Here is a 19,038-nt window from a genome sequence, read left to right on the forward strand (position 1 = left end):
AAAACTTTAACCAAGGTGGGGATGCGGAAAGACGCCGACGCTGACACCGGGGCGAGTAGGATAGCTCTCCTTATACTTCGTATAGTCGAGCTAAAAGCAAGAAAGTAGGTCAGTAGGTCAAGGTCACATTCAAGTGACATCATATTACTTGGGGTCATCAGGTAATTATAATTAAACAGTCTTGGAAATAGGATCAGATGATTTTTAAGTATTTTTTCCTATATAACTCACATAATAACTAAGTGACCCTAGGGCGAAGGCTCTTTTAACCCCAGGGGCATAATTTGAAAATTTTTGGTAGAGGACTACTAGACAATTCATCATACCAAATATCAAAAGCCTAGGTCTTATGGTTTCAGACAAGAACATTTTAAAAGCTTTTTCCTATATAAGTCTATATAAAACTTTGGACCCCCAGGGCAAGGCCTCTTTTCACCCCAGGGGTACAATTTGAACAATTTTGGTTAAGGACCATAAGACAATGCTACAAACCAAATATCAAAGGTCAAAGTGTTGTGGTTTCAGACAAGAACATTTTTAAACTTTTTTTCCTATATAAGTCTATGTAAAACTTGGGACCCCCGGGGTGGGGCCATATTTGACCCTAGGGGGATAATTTGAACAATCTTGGTAGAGGACCACTAGATAATGCTACATACCAAATATCAAAGCCCTAGGCCATGTGGTTTTGTACAAGAAGATTTTCACAGTTTTCCCTATATAAGTCTATATAAACTATGTGACCCCCGGGGTGGGGCAATATTTGATCCTAGGGGGATAATTTGAACAATTTTGGTAGAGGACCACTAGATGATGTTACACACCAAATATCAAAGCCCTAGGCCCTGTGGTTTTGGACAAGAAGATTTTTTTTTTTCTTTTCGGTTGCCATGGCAACCAGAGTTCTGCATGAAATTAAATTCATTGAATAATTTTGAAAGGGGGCCACCTAAGGATCATTCCTGTTAAGTTTGGTGTAATTCTTCCAAGTGTTTTTTTTTTTTTAGGAAATGTTGACAGACGGACGACGCACGCCGCACGCGAGACATTGAGCAGTCACAAAAGCTCACCATGAGCCTTTGGCTCAGGTGAGCTAAAAAAGCAACTCTTAACATAGTATTTCAAAATCAAAAGAACAAATCATAAAAAAGATTAACAAAGAAAGCATGCAGTGTTTAAGTACAGTGAAACCCCAATAAACCGTAAAGTGTCGGGACCAAGAGAGTTTTAGAGGGAATTTCAATACCTGAAGTTAATTCTTCAGCTCTGAAAGGTTTTCATTGTAGACAGATTATCTTAAATTAGCCAAGCTTTTTCCAGAGGAAGTAAATCGTCCAGTTTTAAGAGGTTTACAGTGTGTTCAGTTCAGAGGGGTTACCTGTACTCAATACAAAAATGACATTACGCTGTTCTGTTCAATACAACTGGTCATTTTCATGTGAACATTACCGTAACTTTAATCCTGATAACATTTCAGCTGTATTCTGCACCCTTCCCTACGAGTTGCATACCTCCAGATTTATGTGAGAGTTGTTTCATTAAGAAACTAGAGATGCTTTTGAGAAAAGCACATGTCTCCCACAACTGCCTAATCATCTAAATAGTAAGACAGTCTTTATATACTGTTTACTTAATCCACATGTGGACCTGCCCGCTTAGCTCAATAGGTACAGCGTCAGTCTACAGATCGCGGGGTTGTGAGTTCGATCCTCGGGCCAGGCGTATGTTCTCCGTGACGATTTGATAAATGACATTGTGTCTGAAATCATTCGTCCTCCACCTCTGATTCATGTGGGGAAGTTGACAGTTACTTGCGGAGAACAGGTTTGTACTGGTACAGAATCCAGGAACACTGGCTAGGTTAACTGCCCGCCGTAACATGACTGTAATACTGTTGAAAAACTGTGTTAAACCCAAAACAAACAAACAAACAAATAATCCACATGTGCATGCGCTTTTTTTGACACCAAGAGGATGCCTATTCCAATAGCAGTATAGGCGCCGGTTTGGGGGCAAAACTGCGCAAGAAATCTGAGTGTTTTTGGTAATTCAAGGGCCATAATTCTGAAGTGCCTAGACCGATTTGGCTTGTTATCGAACTTGGCCGAGCACTTATTGGCAGACACATTTTGTTGAAGTTTGGTGAAGATCGGATGAGAAATGTTCGACTTAGAGTGTGGACAAGCTTTGTGACAGACAGACACACACACACACAGACTGGAGTAATTCAATATGTCTCCCACACCACTGTGTGGTGGGAGACATAATGAATTTATCCGCTTAAAAGTAACATTTAAGTTATTCAACAAGTGATTTAAAAACACTCATTTAGTCAAAGAAAATTGTTAACATAAAACAAAAGGAACTGTCATGAAATGACATGCATTTTAAAAACTTAAAATATCAGCAAGGAATAATAACTCTATAATGATAAGTTTACTGGGATCTTTTTGACATTTCTCTGAACAAAAGTGTCTAGGAAAATGGTCAAAACTTTGCATCTAGGACATGTGGAATTGTAAAATTTTGAAAAATAAGCATTAAATCTTGCAGTCTTCAGGTTATGAAAAATATTATATCAAGTGAAAACTAACTAAATTTATATAAAGTACTGTTTTAGCAAACAAAAGTTACAGTAATAAAATGTACTTAAGTGTAATAAAATGTAAAAATGTGCAATAAAATGTAATAATGTGGAATAAAATGCAATAATGTGGAATATGTGCTTTCTGACGACAAAAGTGATGTGCAGAAATTCTAACTGCCTAGTAATCAAAGCTTTTAAGTATCGCAAAACAAACTAATCAGTTGGTAAGTGTTTTTATAGGAGACGTTCCATCAATTTAATCGTCTAGACTTATACAATGCAACGTGATCTATCAAAAATGATGCAGTATCTAATCAAGGGACTGGTCCTCACCTCAAACAATCTGAGTTTCCGAAATAATTCATTTGGTATTCCTATACATTGCTTTCATAATGACTCAAGGTGGCGTGTAACATTGTTTCAAACTTTATTTGCTAAAATCTACAAAGATCTTCAAGAAAAAAAATTTGTAAAGCATTATAACTATATCACTTAAGGTGGCATATACCACTTTAAGAAACTTTACTTGTTAAAATTTTCAAAGATTTTTGTGAATAAAATTTCATATAGCAGTATGCACTACCTGAATAGATACTCAATACTCTTTTATAAATTGTAGAATGTTCTTAATAGTTAAATCTTACAAAATATAAAAGATACAAAATATACGGGTTCAGAAATTTAAAGATGTTTGCAACATGCAACTTTACACCAACACAATTAGCAAAGAAAGTAACACATTTTTCAACATCAAGATATACAATGTGTAGCGAGTAGTAGGTGGGTGTGGGGTGGAGCAAATAATCCAAGTTTGGTAAAAATCTGACACAAACTTGTCTGAAAAAAACACTATGTTTTTTTTTACCAAGACAGTCTTAGTAAAATACTGCCTATTTTGGTGCAAACTCGGGACCACGTCTTAAAAGTGATCCTTTGGCCAGTATATATGGTACCTTAATAATGCGAAACTGAAAAGTCTTATTTATTAAGACCTATAAAATATATGTGTCACCGCATGAAGAAATCACTTCTTTCTGCTCTCCAACCCTAAGTGCTGACCTCTTTTCATTACGATAGGTTAAAATATACCATGTCTGGTGATAGTCAATGTATGGAAACATCATGACTTAATTATATGACCATTAAATGTGATCTTTTAGCCTTATTACAAAGACAAACCACAACATTTTTCTTTGACCTTTAAACAGATTATTTAACCTTCATAAACCACAACATTTTCTGTGACCTAATTTCAAATGAAGACCATATATCTCCAAGCTTGTGACCAAGTTTTCCATCCAACTGACTCAATCAATGGCCTAATTTCATGCCTTTACGCTATACTTCAAACTTGTAACCAAGTTTCAATTCCCCTGTCCTAGTGACCTACTTTTAGGCTTTGACCTCTGTACTACAAGCTATCTGTTCTCCAGATTTTCTGTTCAATAAATCTAGTGACATAATTTCAGACCTACAACTTGTGACCAAGTTTTGAAGAAAATCATATGATAAATAGGGTCATAAACCACAGACAGGCCTATCACATTTTGTAACAATGTATGCAAGAGCAAACTGGCAAATACTACAAAAGCATTCTGGTAGCAATGCAGAAAATACAATACATGATGTGGTGCACTAAATTTTAAATAAGCCATAAAATTGAAAATATTTCAGACTGAAAATACTAAGAACATTTATAAGCAATCGTAAAATATTGTTAAACTGGAGTCCATGATTACCAGATCACCTAGCAACAGACAGATTTCAAACAACAAAAATTTAGAAAAAGTTTTATTTTACCCACTGCAATTCACTAGTAGTAAACACTGCAGTCTATAAATAGCATGTGTCAAGTCCTAGAAATGACTTTTCAATTTTTGTAATGTTAAATTGGTTTAGACTGAATATTGTTCTTTCTTTCAATATGAGATTAATATAATCAAGCACACTCAGCATAGTTCAATTTGAATACCAGTCTAAAAACTCTGGCATCTGATTGGCTGTTACTGTGCACCGTCTCAAAACTGACCAATGGCAAGGCAGCATTAGAAAATTCTGAGACTGGTTGCCAAACTCTTAATTTTATCATCTTGGGACTAACTTGTTTTATTTTGCAACAATATCTTTAGGCTTAAAAAAGTCTTATCCTGGAAAAATTAGCTGGAGTGAAAATTGTTTAAGAAGCACACAATAAAGCACACTTAGGTTCCAATGAAGTGAGAAACCTCACATCAATTCACACTTAAAGTACCATTTTCGTTGATTATAGATAAGCGACGGAGAGTTGCAGGACTATGTGTAAACTGTTTATCCAGCCCATACACTGAAAACCAAACAATTTGTTATATGTAAATCATGCAAACAAGTTGAACAATTTCAGTTAGCTGGTCTTGTTAGAAAATGATACCTATTATGAAATAAATGTGGCACAATTAAGTTAAAGCATTTTCATCCTCAGGTAAAAATCATGATATAAAATCAGATAGTAGTAGACATATATCTGGGAATTTTTCATTTTTTCTTCGTTAAGGGCTATTCTTCATCAATTTCTATTTCTACTATAAGTATTTACACAATCTGACTTTGGTATCACAGATTATCAATCATGTTCCTAACACTTAATAATCAATTTGTAAGCACAGACTGATGGACACATGGACTGAAGAGCAAATTGGTTATCAGCAAAGGGTATGGGGACTTGAAAATCTATGTGACGAGACATTATATGTGATGAGTACAAATCTGAAAAAGACTTGGTTATATAAATTATGTAAAACCACCAAATTCTTCACTATAATATCATTATATAATACTTTTCAAATTCTTGATTATAAATAAATTTATACCGTATACATGCAATAAATATTATACAAACAGTAATAAGATCAAAATTTCCCAACATATATAACATTTTTTATATATAAAAACAAACAAGAACTGGACAACAATTAAGACTGCTCTTATGAATATTCAGACTGTTATGCACCAATCAAAATGAAACAATATTGTCACACCTTCACAGAACGATTGGTTAATTTTATCAAACCACACCCTTCTTTTCCTGGTTATAAATAGTTTATTAATAGCATTTCAAAATTACAAATTTTTATCAAATTAAGTGATTTATATTAAACTTTAAGAAATTAAATTCAATAAAGAAACTAGAGATGCTTTTGAGAAAAGGGCATGTCTCCCACAACTGCCTAATCATTTAAATAGTAAGTTAGTCTTTATATACTGTTTACTTAATCAACATGTGCATGCGCTTTCTTGACACCAAAAGGACCCCTATACTACTAGTAGTATAGGCGTCAGTTTAGGGGCAAAGCTGCACAAGAAATCTGAGTGTTTTAGGTAATTCAAGGGCCATAATTCCGAATTGCCTAGGCCGATTTGGCTAGTTACTGAACTTGGCCGAGCACTTATTGGCAGACACATTTTGTTGAAGTTTGGTGAAGATCGGATGAGAAATGTTTGACTTAGAGTGCGGACAAGCTTTGTGACAGACACACACACACACACAGACTGGAGTAAATCAATATGTCTCCCACACCACTGCGTGGTGGGAGACATAATAAACGTTAACTAATCAGTCTTAAAGCTGTAACTTCTTTCAGTTCATATATACAGTGAAATCATTAATTTCTCATTGTGGACTAATTATTTGCGAAATCTGAAGTTGAGTCAATCCATTAAATTCAAATCCTGACAAAGCAGTGAAATTTCTATTCAATTTTAAGCTGAAAGATGAAATAGCCGTTTAGGCAATAAGTATGAAATTTCCTGCCCACAAAATTAGATGATTTGACAGTATGAACATTTTTTACTGATTTATCTGTAAATTTAAAGTCTGTAATTTAAAGCCCTCTTTTATAAAAGATTCATAATAGTTCAAACTAAATGAGGCCATGCTAGTTTTTTTTTTCTTTTTCTATCTGGTCTGACCATTAAAAGCACTAAAACTATCCATGATCGTTTCTACGGTAACGGACCCATAATATGACAATCTAGAATTCCCATTTGATTATAATCTTTATGCAATTTTGGCATTCTGAACACAAATCTTAAGGCATGATGCTAATATCAGCTAGGTAAACATCCAAAGATTAATGCCAAAATATGAGAAAATGGAATTGCATGGAAATTACTGACTGCCTTTACATGTCCATGACCTTAAATAACTCCCTTTCAGCCTTGTCCTGCATGCACTGACAATTTCTTAGAATATCTGAGAATTAACAAAAAAATTTTCAAAAATATTTAGTAGTGAATGTTATTTCCATTATAGCAATAACTAAGTATACCTTAGTGCTGAAAAAGACACCAAACTTAAGTCATTAATTAAAAGTAAAAATTAGAATAAATATTTTCATTATCTGTTTAGATGTATCGAAACCATGGTTACACATTAAACACAAACATTATATTGTCAAGATCTCTAAAGATTATTATATAAAAATCTTATATTTTGTATCAATTCCCTAATTAATGCATCCATCTCCATATCCTCTAACAGCACCCCCCACACCTACCCCCACCCCTACCTCCCATGTCTTGAAAAAAAATCTTTGAATAAATTAAGCTCCAAAGTGAAAACCACCATTGATGCAGTGATATAACTGCATTAATTTAAGTTATAGATTACACCACAAAAAAATATAATAAAAATGTATCCACAATAAATGCATGGCTTATGCAAAATGAAACACCCCAGCAACATTAATTAGGGAATATGGTAGCCTCAGGGCCTTCTTAAAATTGGGGACTCAAAACTATCTAGGTTAATCATAAACCTTAAGCCAGAAATCTTCATAACATGCAAGGAAAAAATATACCGTATAAGTACTTTTTTCTGCGGGAACTTTATTTCTGCGTTTTCTGCGGGTGACAGTAAGACCGTAGATTTAAAATCCGCAGAAAATTTTGCCCTAACATGCTGTGAAACTATGACACAGGCCACCATTGTAATCCAGTTAAGTATAAGATAATGTTCGATAGCGTTATCAGCTATTGTCCCGCATGTAGCCTAAAGCAGAAGAATTAAGTTGAAAATTAAGTAGAAACTTACGGTAATATAATAGAACAGTGTTATTATTGTTTTGCTTTTGAATAAACCATAATAAAATTATCGACTTTGTTTTGATTTTCGTTCACCATTTATCGTTTTTTGATTGTTTGAATGGTCAGATGGTTTTTATATTGTACAATATAGACAGTGTTAACACAAACGTGTTGTTCTTGTGTTGTTGTTGTTTTTTTTTTGCATTATGAGTATCCTAAATTTGCTGGAACCCTTCAAGGTGAGTTTTTTTTTTTTTTTTTTGCAGTGACTTGTTTAAATATTTTCATACATGCCGGTTTTTAAACAACAGTCAGCTGTCAGTTTAAATTATGTGACAAACACAATCTATTGTATTCTTTGTATCTATTGTTAACTGATCCGTCTGGTGTTTGTCATATTTAGCGTAAATTGCATGGGATTTGAAAAAGGCGTGATTAAAAAAAATTATCATACCGTTACAATGCACAGATGAGAATGTTTGCAAAATATAGATTCAGGCATTTTTTCGTGTATGTATGGTATAATTGTTTTATAAAATGACCTGCAACAATGAATGAACATAATCCTCTCATTATCTTTATTTTACGGTCATACTAGTATAATAGCCTCGTAATTTAAACGCCTGCTCTAGTCCTATCTTTTAACTTTAAATTGTCACTGAAAAAGCATGAAAATCCTGACTATGAACAGTGACGCCTGTCAAAATAGACTCTCTGGTTTAACACCTTATTGTATACGTTGTCTTACGTTCTTTATTCTTTCACAGGTGATTTTCTTCCACCGCAAATCATCTTCACTGGTAAAACTACTCGATGTCTACCAAGTAGCTGTATGCATGTACATGTATTTATGCTGAATAAAACTTTATGTCATTTTTGCTTAGTGTTTCATGTTTCCCCTTAACATTATGTGATGATGACGATGTTATATCAGTATCCGTCAAATTTTACTTTAAAACCGGAAGTCGACATAACTGTCAAAATAACAACAAAATACGTATCTTTCTATCTGAAATTAATGAAACAAAGTTGAATACAGAACCGCAGAAATAAATTCCATCAACGTGAGAAGGAAGACACCGCAGAAATAAGGTACGCAGAAATTTAATACCCCATCATTTTTGAATAATCGCAGAATTTGGAGCCCGCAAAAAATAAGTACTTATATGGTATTTTAATGAAAACTGCATAGCATCTACTTGAAAAACCTAAATATTGAATGTTCTCAGCTATCATATATGGTAATTGTCTTGCAACTAATTATTTTGTACATATTAAGTGTATTAAAATTAAAAGTTATATATCTTGTTACATAATTAACTAGTAGTCTTTCGAGTATTTTTAGCAAAACCCGAAACTCAACACCTCAGCCGAGCATTCGACTTAGCATTACACACCACTTAAACCTTTAAGCCATTACCATGATATGCATGGCGCCGCACAGTTTGTACATGCCCAGCAAAAGACACATGAAGCCCTGTGGGGGAAATGTGTTCAAAATAAATTAATCATAAATATTACCAAAACAAATTCGTATTTGTACATGTATAATTCAAATTGTACTTATTTAATACAAAAAAGCTGTGAATATGTTATTTCATAATTTTAGCATAAAGGAAATTGTCTTTTTGCTATTTTTTCTTTCTTTTCCATAATACACATTTCAATTACCTGCTTCATTTTTATCATAATTATATTACTATAAATGGAGAGCTATACATTTACAAATTACTTTTTCTTAACAAGAGCTGTCTGATGACAGCGCGCTCGACTATTCGAAGAATTGATTGAAGAATGGGGTCAAAATATTTCCACAGATATTCAGAAAAGAAATAAATAGATTAGACAAACAATGTTCCTGTATTTCTTTGATTTCCATAAGTCTAGCACTAAATGGCAATGTATGAACCAATTTTAAAGTCCAGAAAGGGCCATAATTCAGTCAAAATAGTTATGTACTCTTGCCCACAGATGGAAATCATAATGATAAACAAGAGTTCAAAGTTTAAAAGCCATATGTCAAATAATTTTGACAAAATGTGGACTTGTATGAAAACAGAACCAATTTCAAAGTCCAAAAAGGGCCATAATTCAGCCAAAATAGATGACAGAGTTATGTACTCTTTCCTACAGATAGAGATTATTATACTAAACAAGTGATAAAAGTTTCAAAGCCATATGTCAAACACTTTACAAAAAATATGAACTGGTACGGAAAACTTAACCAAGATTTATAAGTCAAAAGGGGCCATAATTCAGCCAAAATCCTTGATGGAGTTATGTACTCTTGCCTATAACTGGCCATGGTGATGGTAAACAGGTGTTGAAAGTTTCAAAGCTTTATCTCAAAAGACTTTGTCAAAATATGAACTGGTACGAAATATTAACCAAGATTTCTCAGTCAAAAAGAGCCATAATTCAGCCAAAATCCTTGATGGAGTTATGTGCTCTTGCCTATAACTGGACATGGTGATGATAAACAAGTGTTGAAAGTTTCAAAGCTTTATCTCAAAAGACTTTGTCAAAATATGAACTGGTACGAAAAACTTAACCAAGATTTCTAAGTCGAAAGGGGCCAAAATTAAGTCAAAATCCTTGATGGAGTTATGTGCTCTTGCCTATAACTGGCCATGGTGATGGTAAACAAGTGTTGAAAGTTTCAAAGCTTTATCTTAGAAGACTTTGACAAAATATGAACTGGTACGAAAAACTTAACCACAATTTCTAAGTCAAAAGGGGCCATAATTCAGCTAAAATCCTTGATGGAGTTATGTGCTCTTGCCTATAACTGGCCATGGTGATGGTAAACAAGTGTTGAAAGTTTCAAAGCTTTATCTTAGAAGACTTTGACAAAATGTGGACTGGTACGAAAAACTTAACCAAGGTGTGATGCCAACGCTGTGGTGAGTAGGATAGCTTTACTTATTCTTCGAATAGTCGAGCTAAAAAATAATGGAAACAAGTTTTATACTAGATAAAAGTAATCTAGTCTATGGAATATGAAATTTATCAAGCAAAATTAAAAGACCCTTTCTAAAGTAGTATTCAAATAACATGCTCTGAACAAAAACCATCCACAACAGCAGTGCTGTGCAGGGCAAAATACGCCATAAGCAATTTGAGGATCATAGATCGAAGCAATTTCAGGTTGAGTTGAATATTGCAATAGACAGACAGACAACCAGTACAGTCACATAGTACAACCACATTATACAATTACATAATACATTCAACTGAGCACTTAGCATGACAGCAGCCATGAACTTTTACTAGGAAACCTCAAAATCAAGAGGGGTCCATGATGACTGTTCCTTTTGTACATGTGATCACTGTGGTCTTAACCTATGACCTCTAAATCATTCGCTGCCCAAAATTATGTACCCCGACTCTGTTGCTGACTTCAAAATCATTCACTGCCCATAAGCAATGTTCCTGCAAAGTTTGATGGTCATAGGTCCAGTAATTCTCAAAATATTTAGTGGAATTTTGATTTTTTGTACCAACAGCCACTATGAATTTGATCTCTGACCAACTAACTTCAAATTCATTTGGGATCATTCAATGCACATCAACAATGTGCCTGCCAAGTTTAATGATGATAGTTCAATGCTTTCTTGAAGATACGGGTGAGCAGAAATGGGTTTTGTTCTAACAGTAACTATGACCTTGAAATTTGACCATCTGGAGCCAGTAACTGTTGTTTGAAACTTTAACAGTTGATTAAGCTAACAGTAGATTAACTTTTAGAGTAATATTTCAACATTTTAGAAAACTTGGAAAAACAAATGTATGGCTTAAGGATTATGAACACTAAAATGTCTTTAAAGTAAAATTAAAACATCATACTAGTGTTTCCCACCAAGACTAGTATTCTGAATCAAAATTTAACAGGCAATTAGTTTAACAGTCTGTTAAAGTTTTAAACAACTGGGCCCTGACCTCAAAATCAACAAGGATCATGCACTGCTAAGGGGCAATGTGCCTCTCAAGTCTGTAGATTGTAGGACAAGGGGTTTCCACCAATTGGATAGGGAATGGTTTTCATACCAACAGTCTGGGTGACCTTGACCCACTGACCTCAAAACCATAGGGGTCATTCAATACAAATGAGCAATATGCCTGCTAATTTTAAAGGTCATAGGACAAAGCATTCTCAAGGTATTGAAACTGTTTGTACTAACAGCCGCTGTAACCTTGACCTTTAACCCATTTACCTCAATATCAAAAGGGGTTACCCAATGCCCATGAGCAATGTGCCTGTCAAGTTTGAGGATCGTAAGTCAAAGCACTCTTAATTTATTGAGCAAAAGCAAAATTGCAAACAGACTGGCGGACGGATGGACAGATGACCATCACCACCACTTACTAAATCATAACAGGCATATAAAAAGGCACTAGAATAACCCCAAACACAAATTCCTCAAAGATCTGAACTTTATCAAATGGCATTCAATCAACACAAGCCAAAAATTCCTTGGAAAGGAATCCACAACAAATATCTACAAAAAATATAAGCATTGTCACAGTTACAAAACCACTATCAACATTGCAAACAATCAAAGTTCATAAAATGGGGCATCAATACAACATAACCTAGAAAACTGTAACAAATCAGAAACCATTGCTTGTAATTCAAGGTAACATGATGGTAAAAATTACTTTTGTTTTCATGTAACACGAAGGAAAACACAGTATGGTACCCTTGATTTGTAACTGACATTATCTGGGGCAACAAAAGAACTAATGCTTGTAATTCATTGTAACATGATGGCAAATTGCTTTACATAACATGATGGCAAGCATAGTCTGTAGTTGATGATATAAGGAGGCAAGTGATGTTTGTAATTCATTATAACATGATGGCAAGAACTCCTCTATGTAACATGATGGCAATCATAGCTTATAGCTGATGATCTATGGAGGCGAGTGATGCTTGTAGTTCACTGTAACATGATGGCAAGAACTGCTCTATATAACATGACGGAAAGCATAGTTTGTAGTTGGTGATTATAAGGAAGCAACTATTCCTTCTATAACAAAGAAACATGACGGCAAAAATTGTTTTTATTTTTGTGAAACATGATGGTAAACAATACCCTTTGTACCAAGACAAGGCTTAGAACATTTGTAATTAATGCTTCAAGAAGGCAAATTTCGCTTAAAATACAAAGAAACATGACGGCAAAATTTGCTTTTAAGTTCATGTATAGTGATATCATTTGACATGTTAGCAAGAAATTTTAAGGGTTAGCAAGAAATTTTAGGGTAACTGTTGTAATGCACATTGCACAATAGCATGATGGCAAACAAAGCGCGTGATACAATACTTTCTGTTTTGCTTGGATTTAAGTCACAACTCAGTTCAGATTAAATGTAACTTTCCAGTGCAACTGGATTTTACATGATGGAATTTATTGTTTGCAATTTTGGGGTAAAGAAATAAAGTCTTTAATTGTACCTTGAAGTTTACAAGCTTGCAAATTTGTAGACATGATGGATATATTCACTGGCATTATTTGCACTACATAATGGAATCCATCTCAGTAAAACACTGCTCAAATAGGTTCAATTAGGTTCCCGGCTGTCTTGGTTGTATTTTCTATGTTTGGCTTGCTCTGAACCCTAGGTAACTCCAGCAAAGTGCTCATCACTGTGCAGTGTTTTACTGTATCGGTACTGGTAAAAACTAGCAGTTCATCTATATTTTGTAATATGGGTACTGGTAGTGCTTTATGGGATACCCTCTGTATGCTAATATGCCATAAATTTGCAGGGAATTATGATTAAACCTGTGTTAAAGACCACCTCTGAAGAGAGACCACCTGGCCCTGAAGAGCGTTGGTTTTGTTTCATATCTTAACATTCTGAATAATTATATTCTAACCTGTGAATACAGACCACCTACCGACAAGACCACTTTTTGTTGCTCCTAAGGTTGGTCTTTATAAACAAGTTTGACTGTACAATTTTCATATCCATAGCATGTCCTTAAATCTCAGTGTATGCACTCTGTATAAAACCTTTCTTTTTACTAGCACCAGGCATTATAATTAATGGTTGGTAACAGAACTTCAGTTGATACTTGAAATAAATTCGGGCTCTTTTTGCCACATTTAACAACACAAATGCAGGGATATGAACACCAATCACAATCTATAAAACAAGAGGGCCATGATCGCCCTATATCGCTCACCTGTTATCATTGCACTTGAGGACAAGAAGGTCCTCAGAAAAAATATCTAAGTCCACAAAGGACAGGAACAACAAAGAGAAGAAATTTAACCAAAAAGAAAAAAAATTCTTACAAGGTACAGATATGTCAAAATACACCTAAAAATTGGAGGTACCATCCAGTACCACAGAAAAGTGGTCTCGGTTTTTCCCTATGGCCAATAATAAAAAAGTTACTAAAAATAAGCTATTCATAGTAACATAAAAGGGAAGTAATTAAAAAAAAAATTATTGTAAGTGAACAAAAGAAGGATCTGCCAAATAAATCTGTTGACATAAATGAAATTTCAGATCAGTATCTTCATTAGTTACGGAGATATACCCATTTTAATTTGAAATAAAGGGAGGTAATGTGACATAAAATCAGTCCATAGTTATCTACCCTGATTGGCTCAGTCCAACTAATGACAATAATGAAATTTCAAATAAGTCCTATTAGGACTTACTGATATAAATCCATTTTGATTACAATCAGGGGAGGTAATCAGATATAAAGTAACTCTGGAACCTACGACTGGATCTGATTTGTCATGGAATCCAAGATTTATTGTTGTTGAAGATATTTTGGAAGTTTGTATCAAATAAAACCATAAAAGAAGTACCTATATGGCTGCAAAAGCCAAAATAGCCAATTTTGGACCTTTAAGGGGCCATAACTCTGAAACCCATGATGGAATCTGTCCAGTTCAAGAAAGGAACCCAGATCTTGTGGTAATACAAGTTGTGTGCAAGTTTGGTTAAAATCAAATCATAAATGAAGCTGCTATTGTGCAGACAAGGTCAAAATAGCTAATTTTGGCCCTTTCAGGGACTATAACTCTGGAACCCATTAAGGGAACTGGCCGGTTTAAAAAAGGAATTGAGATCTTATGGTGACACAAGTTTTGTGCAAGTTTGATTAAATTCAAATCATAAATGAAGCTGCTATTGTGCAGACAAGGTCAAAATAGCTAATTCTGGCACTTTCAGGGGCCATAACTCTGGAACCCATAAAGGAATCTGGCCGGGAACCAAGATCTTATGGTGATACAAGTTTTGTGCAATTTTGGTAAAAATCAAATCATAAATAAAGCTGCTATTGTGCAGACGAGGTCAAAATAGCTAATTTTGGCCCTTTCAGGGGCCATAACTCTGGAACCCATAATGGAATCTGGCCGGTTCAACAAAGGAACCAAGATCTTATGGTGATACAAGTTGTGTGCAAGTTTGGTAAAAATCAAATCATAAACAAAGCTGCTATTGTGCAGACAAGGTCAAAATAGCTAAATTTGGCCCTTTCAGGGACCATAACTCTGGAACCCATAATGGGATCTGGCCGGTTCAAGAAAGGAACCGAGATCTTATGGTGATACAAGTTGTGTGCAAGTTTGGTTAAAATAAAATCATAAATGAAACCACTATCGTGCAGACAAGAAATTGTTGACGCACACACGGACGGACGCACGCACAGACGACGGACAACGGACGAAGGGTGATCACAAAAGCTCACCTTGTCACTATGTGACAGGTGAGCTAATAAATCACCTTAATAATGCGAAGGAGTTGGAAATGCAAAACAGATGAACATTTTCAAGAGAATTTTCTTAGAGTGCATTCTGTCTCAAAAATGCATGCATAAAGCGTCAAGTTTTTTCCCTATGCCAGGTTAAAAACCTGTTATTCCCAAATATAATATCAAGCAGCAGTAGCAGGAAAATACTGCAGCACTCTGTGTGCAATATGATAATGGTTACACGGGTTTCTTTATTATTATTCAGGGTATCATCGTCTCCTTGGCATCGTACCATTTTAATTGAAAATGAATGCAGCGGCAGATAAAATAGTTGAGGTAGTAGACCCTTAGTGATACTCAGATGTTTCCGAATGATCACGTACTATCGTTTTGTAATTCTGTAGTCTCTGGATGTAAATGTAGGTCAAGGGTTATACTGTTTTCCAAAAAAACCAAAGAATGCCAAAACTGCAAGCATTGTCATTACCGGTCCCCTACATCAAGGCAATGGACCCATTATGACAATAAACCTATTTCTGTGTCACTACATTTTCTTGTACTTCATTTTAGGCATTCATTATCCACTTATGTGGCTCACACAAGCATACAATTTCTCATAAACAACCAGAGAATGCCAAAATTACGTACGAAAAACCTGATATCAAACGGCAATTTACTTATTATTAAGGCCTATTTTTAGTGCTCAGGAGACGAGGATATATTTTCAAAATATTTTGTCGGAATAATAAGCAATGGTCTCTTGATAAAGAACATTCTAAACTATCCAGGTTATGCATTATAAGTATGCACGATAATGTACCTGTTCCGAGAGTGTTGCCATATTCCTCGTGCTCTGTAAGGTGTAACATACATTTTACGTAACAGTTACAAATGTTAACATACACATTTACGTAACAGTTACAAACTTTTATCATATTCTAAAACATTTAAGTTAAAAATAATTTTAGCTTGCATATTCTTTACAATGTATTTTAAATAATCACCATAAGTATTCAGCCATAATGTCTATTTCTTACTGCATATTACTGTATCAACGCTTAAGATGGTGTTGATTTATGGTTGGGGACGACTTGACATACCTGGGATTATTTGTGCCTCAGATCGACTTATGCTTAAGATAGACTTATGGCTGAGATCAACTTATGGCTGAGATAGACTTATGGCTGAGGTCAACTTATGCCCGAGATAGACTTCTGACTGAATAATTACGGTGTAACAGTCGTATATGAAGCATGTTACAACAGCACAAGCTTTTCGCCAAAACACACCCAACATGCATCTGGCTCAATACTTTTCAATGTTTAATGAAACTAGAAAGGTATCCCACAAACATAAATGCCCCTTAAAACGGAACGATCTGTCTGTAAAGGTCTTCCTTTATTCACATACTGGTAATCAGCTGAAGCTTGAATTATTTTTGCCCAGCAATGAACGAGTTCAACAAACATGATTTTTCGAAACAAACACTACTACCTGACATTTTACAGACTAGTTAAGTGAACAAGGTATGATACAAGTTACAAATTATCAAAATATATTCACTGAAGAACCATTGTTATACATAATATTATACATCAGTAAGCATACTCATATAAAAGCTCAAAATCTCATGCCACTAACTACAAAACAAACAAAAAAGGCCTCCATATGTAGAGAATCTACTGGAAACAAAAAAAAAAGTTGTAAGCTGAAAATAAAATCTGTTTAAAAGCATCATATAGAAATAAAAGCTTTTTGCAAAAGTGCCTTTCAATAGGAAGATAAACAGGCATAGCAGAAGTGATAATTACAATATACATCAGAAATGAAGTTTTTTTTTTTGCAGCAACTTATGCACTGTAAAATCTTTATATTTGTAGATAACTTCTGTCTATGGATTTTCATTGTTCATGCATTTAATTCCAAATAATCTTAATGTTCCCAAATATTTAACAAATTTTGAAAAAAATCTCAACATAAACCATATTTATTACCTCCCTTTATTTACAAAATCAACTGGAAGTTTGGCAGAACTGCTTTTGTGACTAATAAATTTCAGACATGCATGTACTTAATATGACTACTAATGTAATTAAATCGAAACCATCATGCGGCTTTAAACAAAATTTTCAGGACTAATATATGTCTCAATAAGGAAAAAACAATAAGAAACCAGACCAGTCAAACAATACCCTGACATGCGACTGAAAACTTCCCAAGAGCAAAATTTCACCTAAAGTTTACATTTCACTTTAAATTGCTTTTGAAAGCTCATCTTTCAATAAAAAATAAATTCAATTTAAGCACTGCAGATGTCAATATTTTGTCTGAAACTAAATTAAGACATATAATTTTACATTTCAGGGATTCCAACAGAGTGGCAGATATATCATATACAGGAAGTAGTCTGAAGCAGGCAGAACAACAATTAAAGTAAAATTTTGCTATAAGTAAATCTGACATAAGAACATTTCACTTGAATACTGTGAAATTTCTTAATGATAAGGGCATGAAATTTCATGCTTTGGACCAAAACTGCTTTTTCATAAGCAAAAAATTCATCGCTTTCAACACTTGAAGATAAAAATTAATGGAAAAGTTGTACAACATGAGCTTTATCCATTAGCTTACTGCACCCGCCCCACCCCCTCCCCAAACCTGCCTTTACTTCAAAGTGGCACTCCTTACTTTATGACTGAAATGCATAAATAACCTTGGGTACTATTAAATTCAACTTTTAATATTTCATTTGCTATTACTGCATTATAATTCTTTAATATTGCAGCAAAAATGCTTTTAAAAAATCACAAAATGCATTTCCTTACTGCCACCTAAATTGGTACACTTTATTTTAAAATGAAAAGACAAAAATAGCCTTGGGTACAATAAAGTTCTACTTTTAATATTGTGCTTGCTATATCTGTAGACCACAGCAAAATGCTTCTAAAAAGTAAACAAGAAATATCACAAACACAGCAGGCAAACAGATAATTTTCCCTTTGAAGCAGAAAAAGCAATAAAATAACAGGATTTTAATGAAAAAGTAATAAGTCCTTAATTTTATGAAGCTTAATTTATTGCCTTTAGTACAGCCCAAACAAAACAGGAAGGAAAAAGCTTTATTTCATCTGTTTGCTCTACAATAGTAGGAAATTCTGCAACAGCAGTGTAAGCTAGACCTCATAGCAAATGTGCATGCTATTGCAAGTAGTAACAAGAGCACCGCCTTGCGGGTGCTGACGCTCATCTGATTTTTTTTGTGTAATAGAAATATTGTCCTACCCATGATTTTCTAAGTCTAAAAAGGGCCATCATTCTTGCAAAAAGCAGGATAGAGTTATGTTTCTTAATGTTCAGTGTCCACTTATGATGGTGAAAAACTGTTGCAAGTTTTAAAGCAATAGCTTTGATAGTTTATGAGAAAAGTTGACTTAAACATAATACTCAACCAAGAAAATGATTTTCTAAGTCCAAAAGGGGCAATAATTATTGCAAAAAGCCGGATGGAGTTATGTTGCTTGCTGTACAGGGTCAGCTTATGATGGTGAACAAGTGTTGCAAGTTTTAAAGCAATAGCTTTGATAGTTTAGGATAAAAGCTGACCTAAACATAAAACTTAACCATAAAAAAAAAAGTTTCTAAGTCCAAAAGGGGCAATAAATCTTGC

The 19,038-nt window shown here is 34.3% G+C and overlaps 1 protein-coding gene across 14 annotated transcripts in view; it reads right to left on the minus strand.

Annotated features, from left to right (window-relative positions):
• Positions 1-19,038, minus strand: part of LOC123538498 (electroneutral sodium bicarbonate exchanger 1-like) — a 143,105-nt gene that overhangs the window by 34,829 nt on the left and 89,238 nt on the right. For 9 of the 14 annotated variants that reach the window (XM_053530338.1, XM_053530331.1, XM_053530342.1 and 6 more), the window contains 3 exons: positions 16,192-16,224; positions 9,069-9,125; positions 4,839-4,910 (listed from right to left, as the gene is read on the minus strand). The exons of 2 other annotated variants lie outside the window; for them this stretch is intronic. In XM_053530338.1, coding sequence (XP_053386313.1) covers positions 4,839-4,910; positions 9,069-9,125; positions 16,192-16,224 — 162 coding nt within the window. The remainder of the gene's footprint in view (positions 1-4,838; positions 4,911-9,068; positions 9,126-16,191; positions 16,225-19,038) is intronic. 3 more of the 14 variants (XM_053530340.1, XM_053530341.1, XM_053530343.1) reach the window with 3 other exon arrangements.

The sequence above is a fragment of the Mercenaria mercenaria genome, chromosome 18, assembly GCF_021730395.1.
Source record: "Mercenaria mercenaria strain notata chromosome 18, MADL_Memer_1, whole genome shotgun sequence".
Taxonomy (NCBI): Eukaryota; Metazoa; Mollusca; class Bivalvia; order Venerida; family Veneridae; genus Mercenaria; species Mercenaria mercenaria.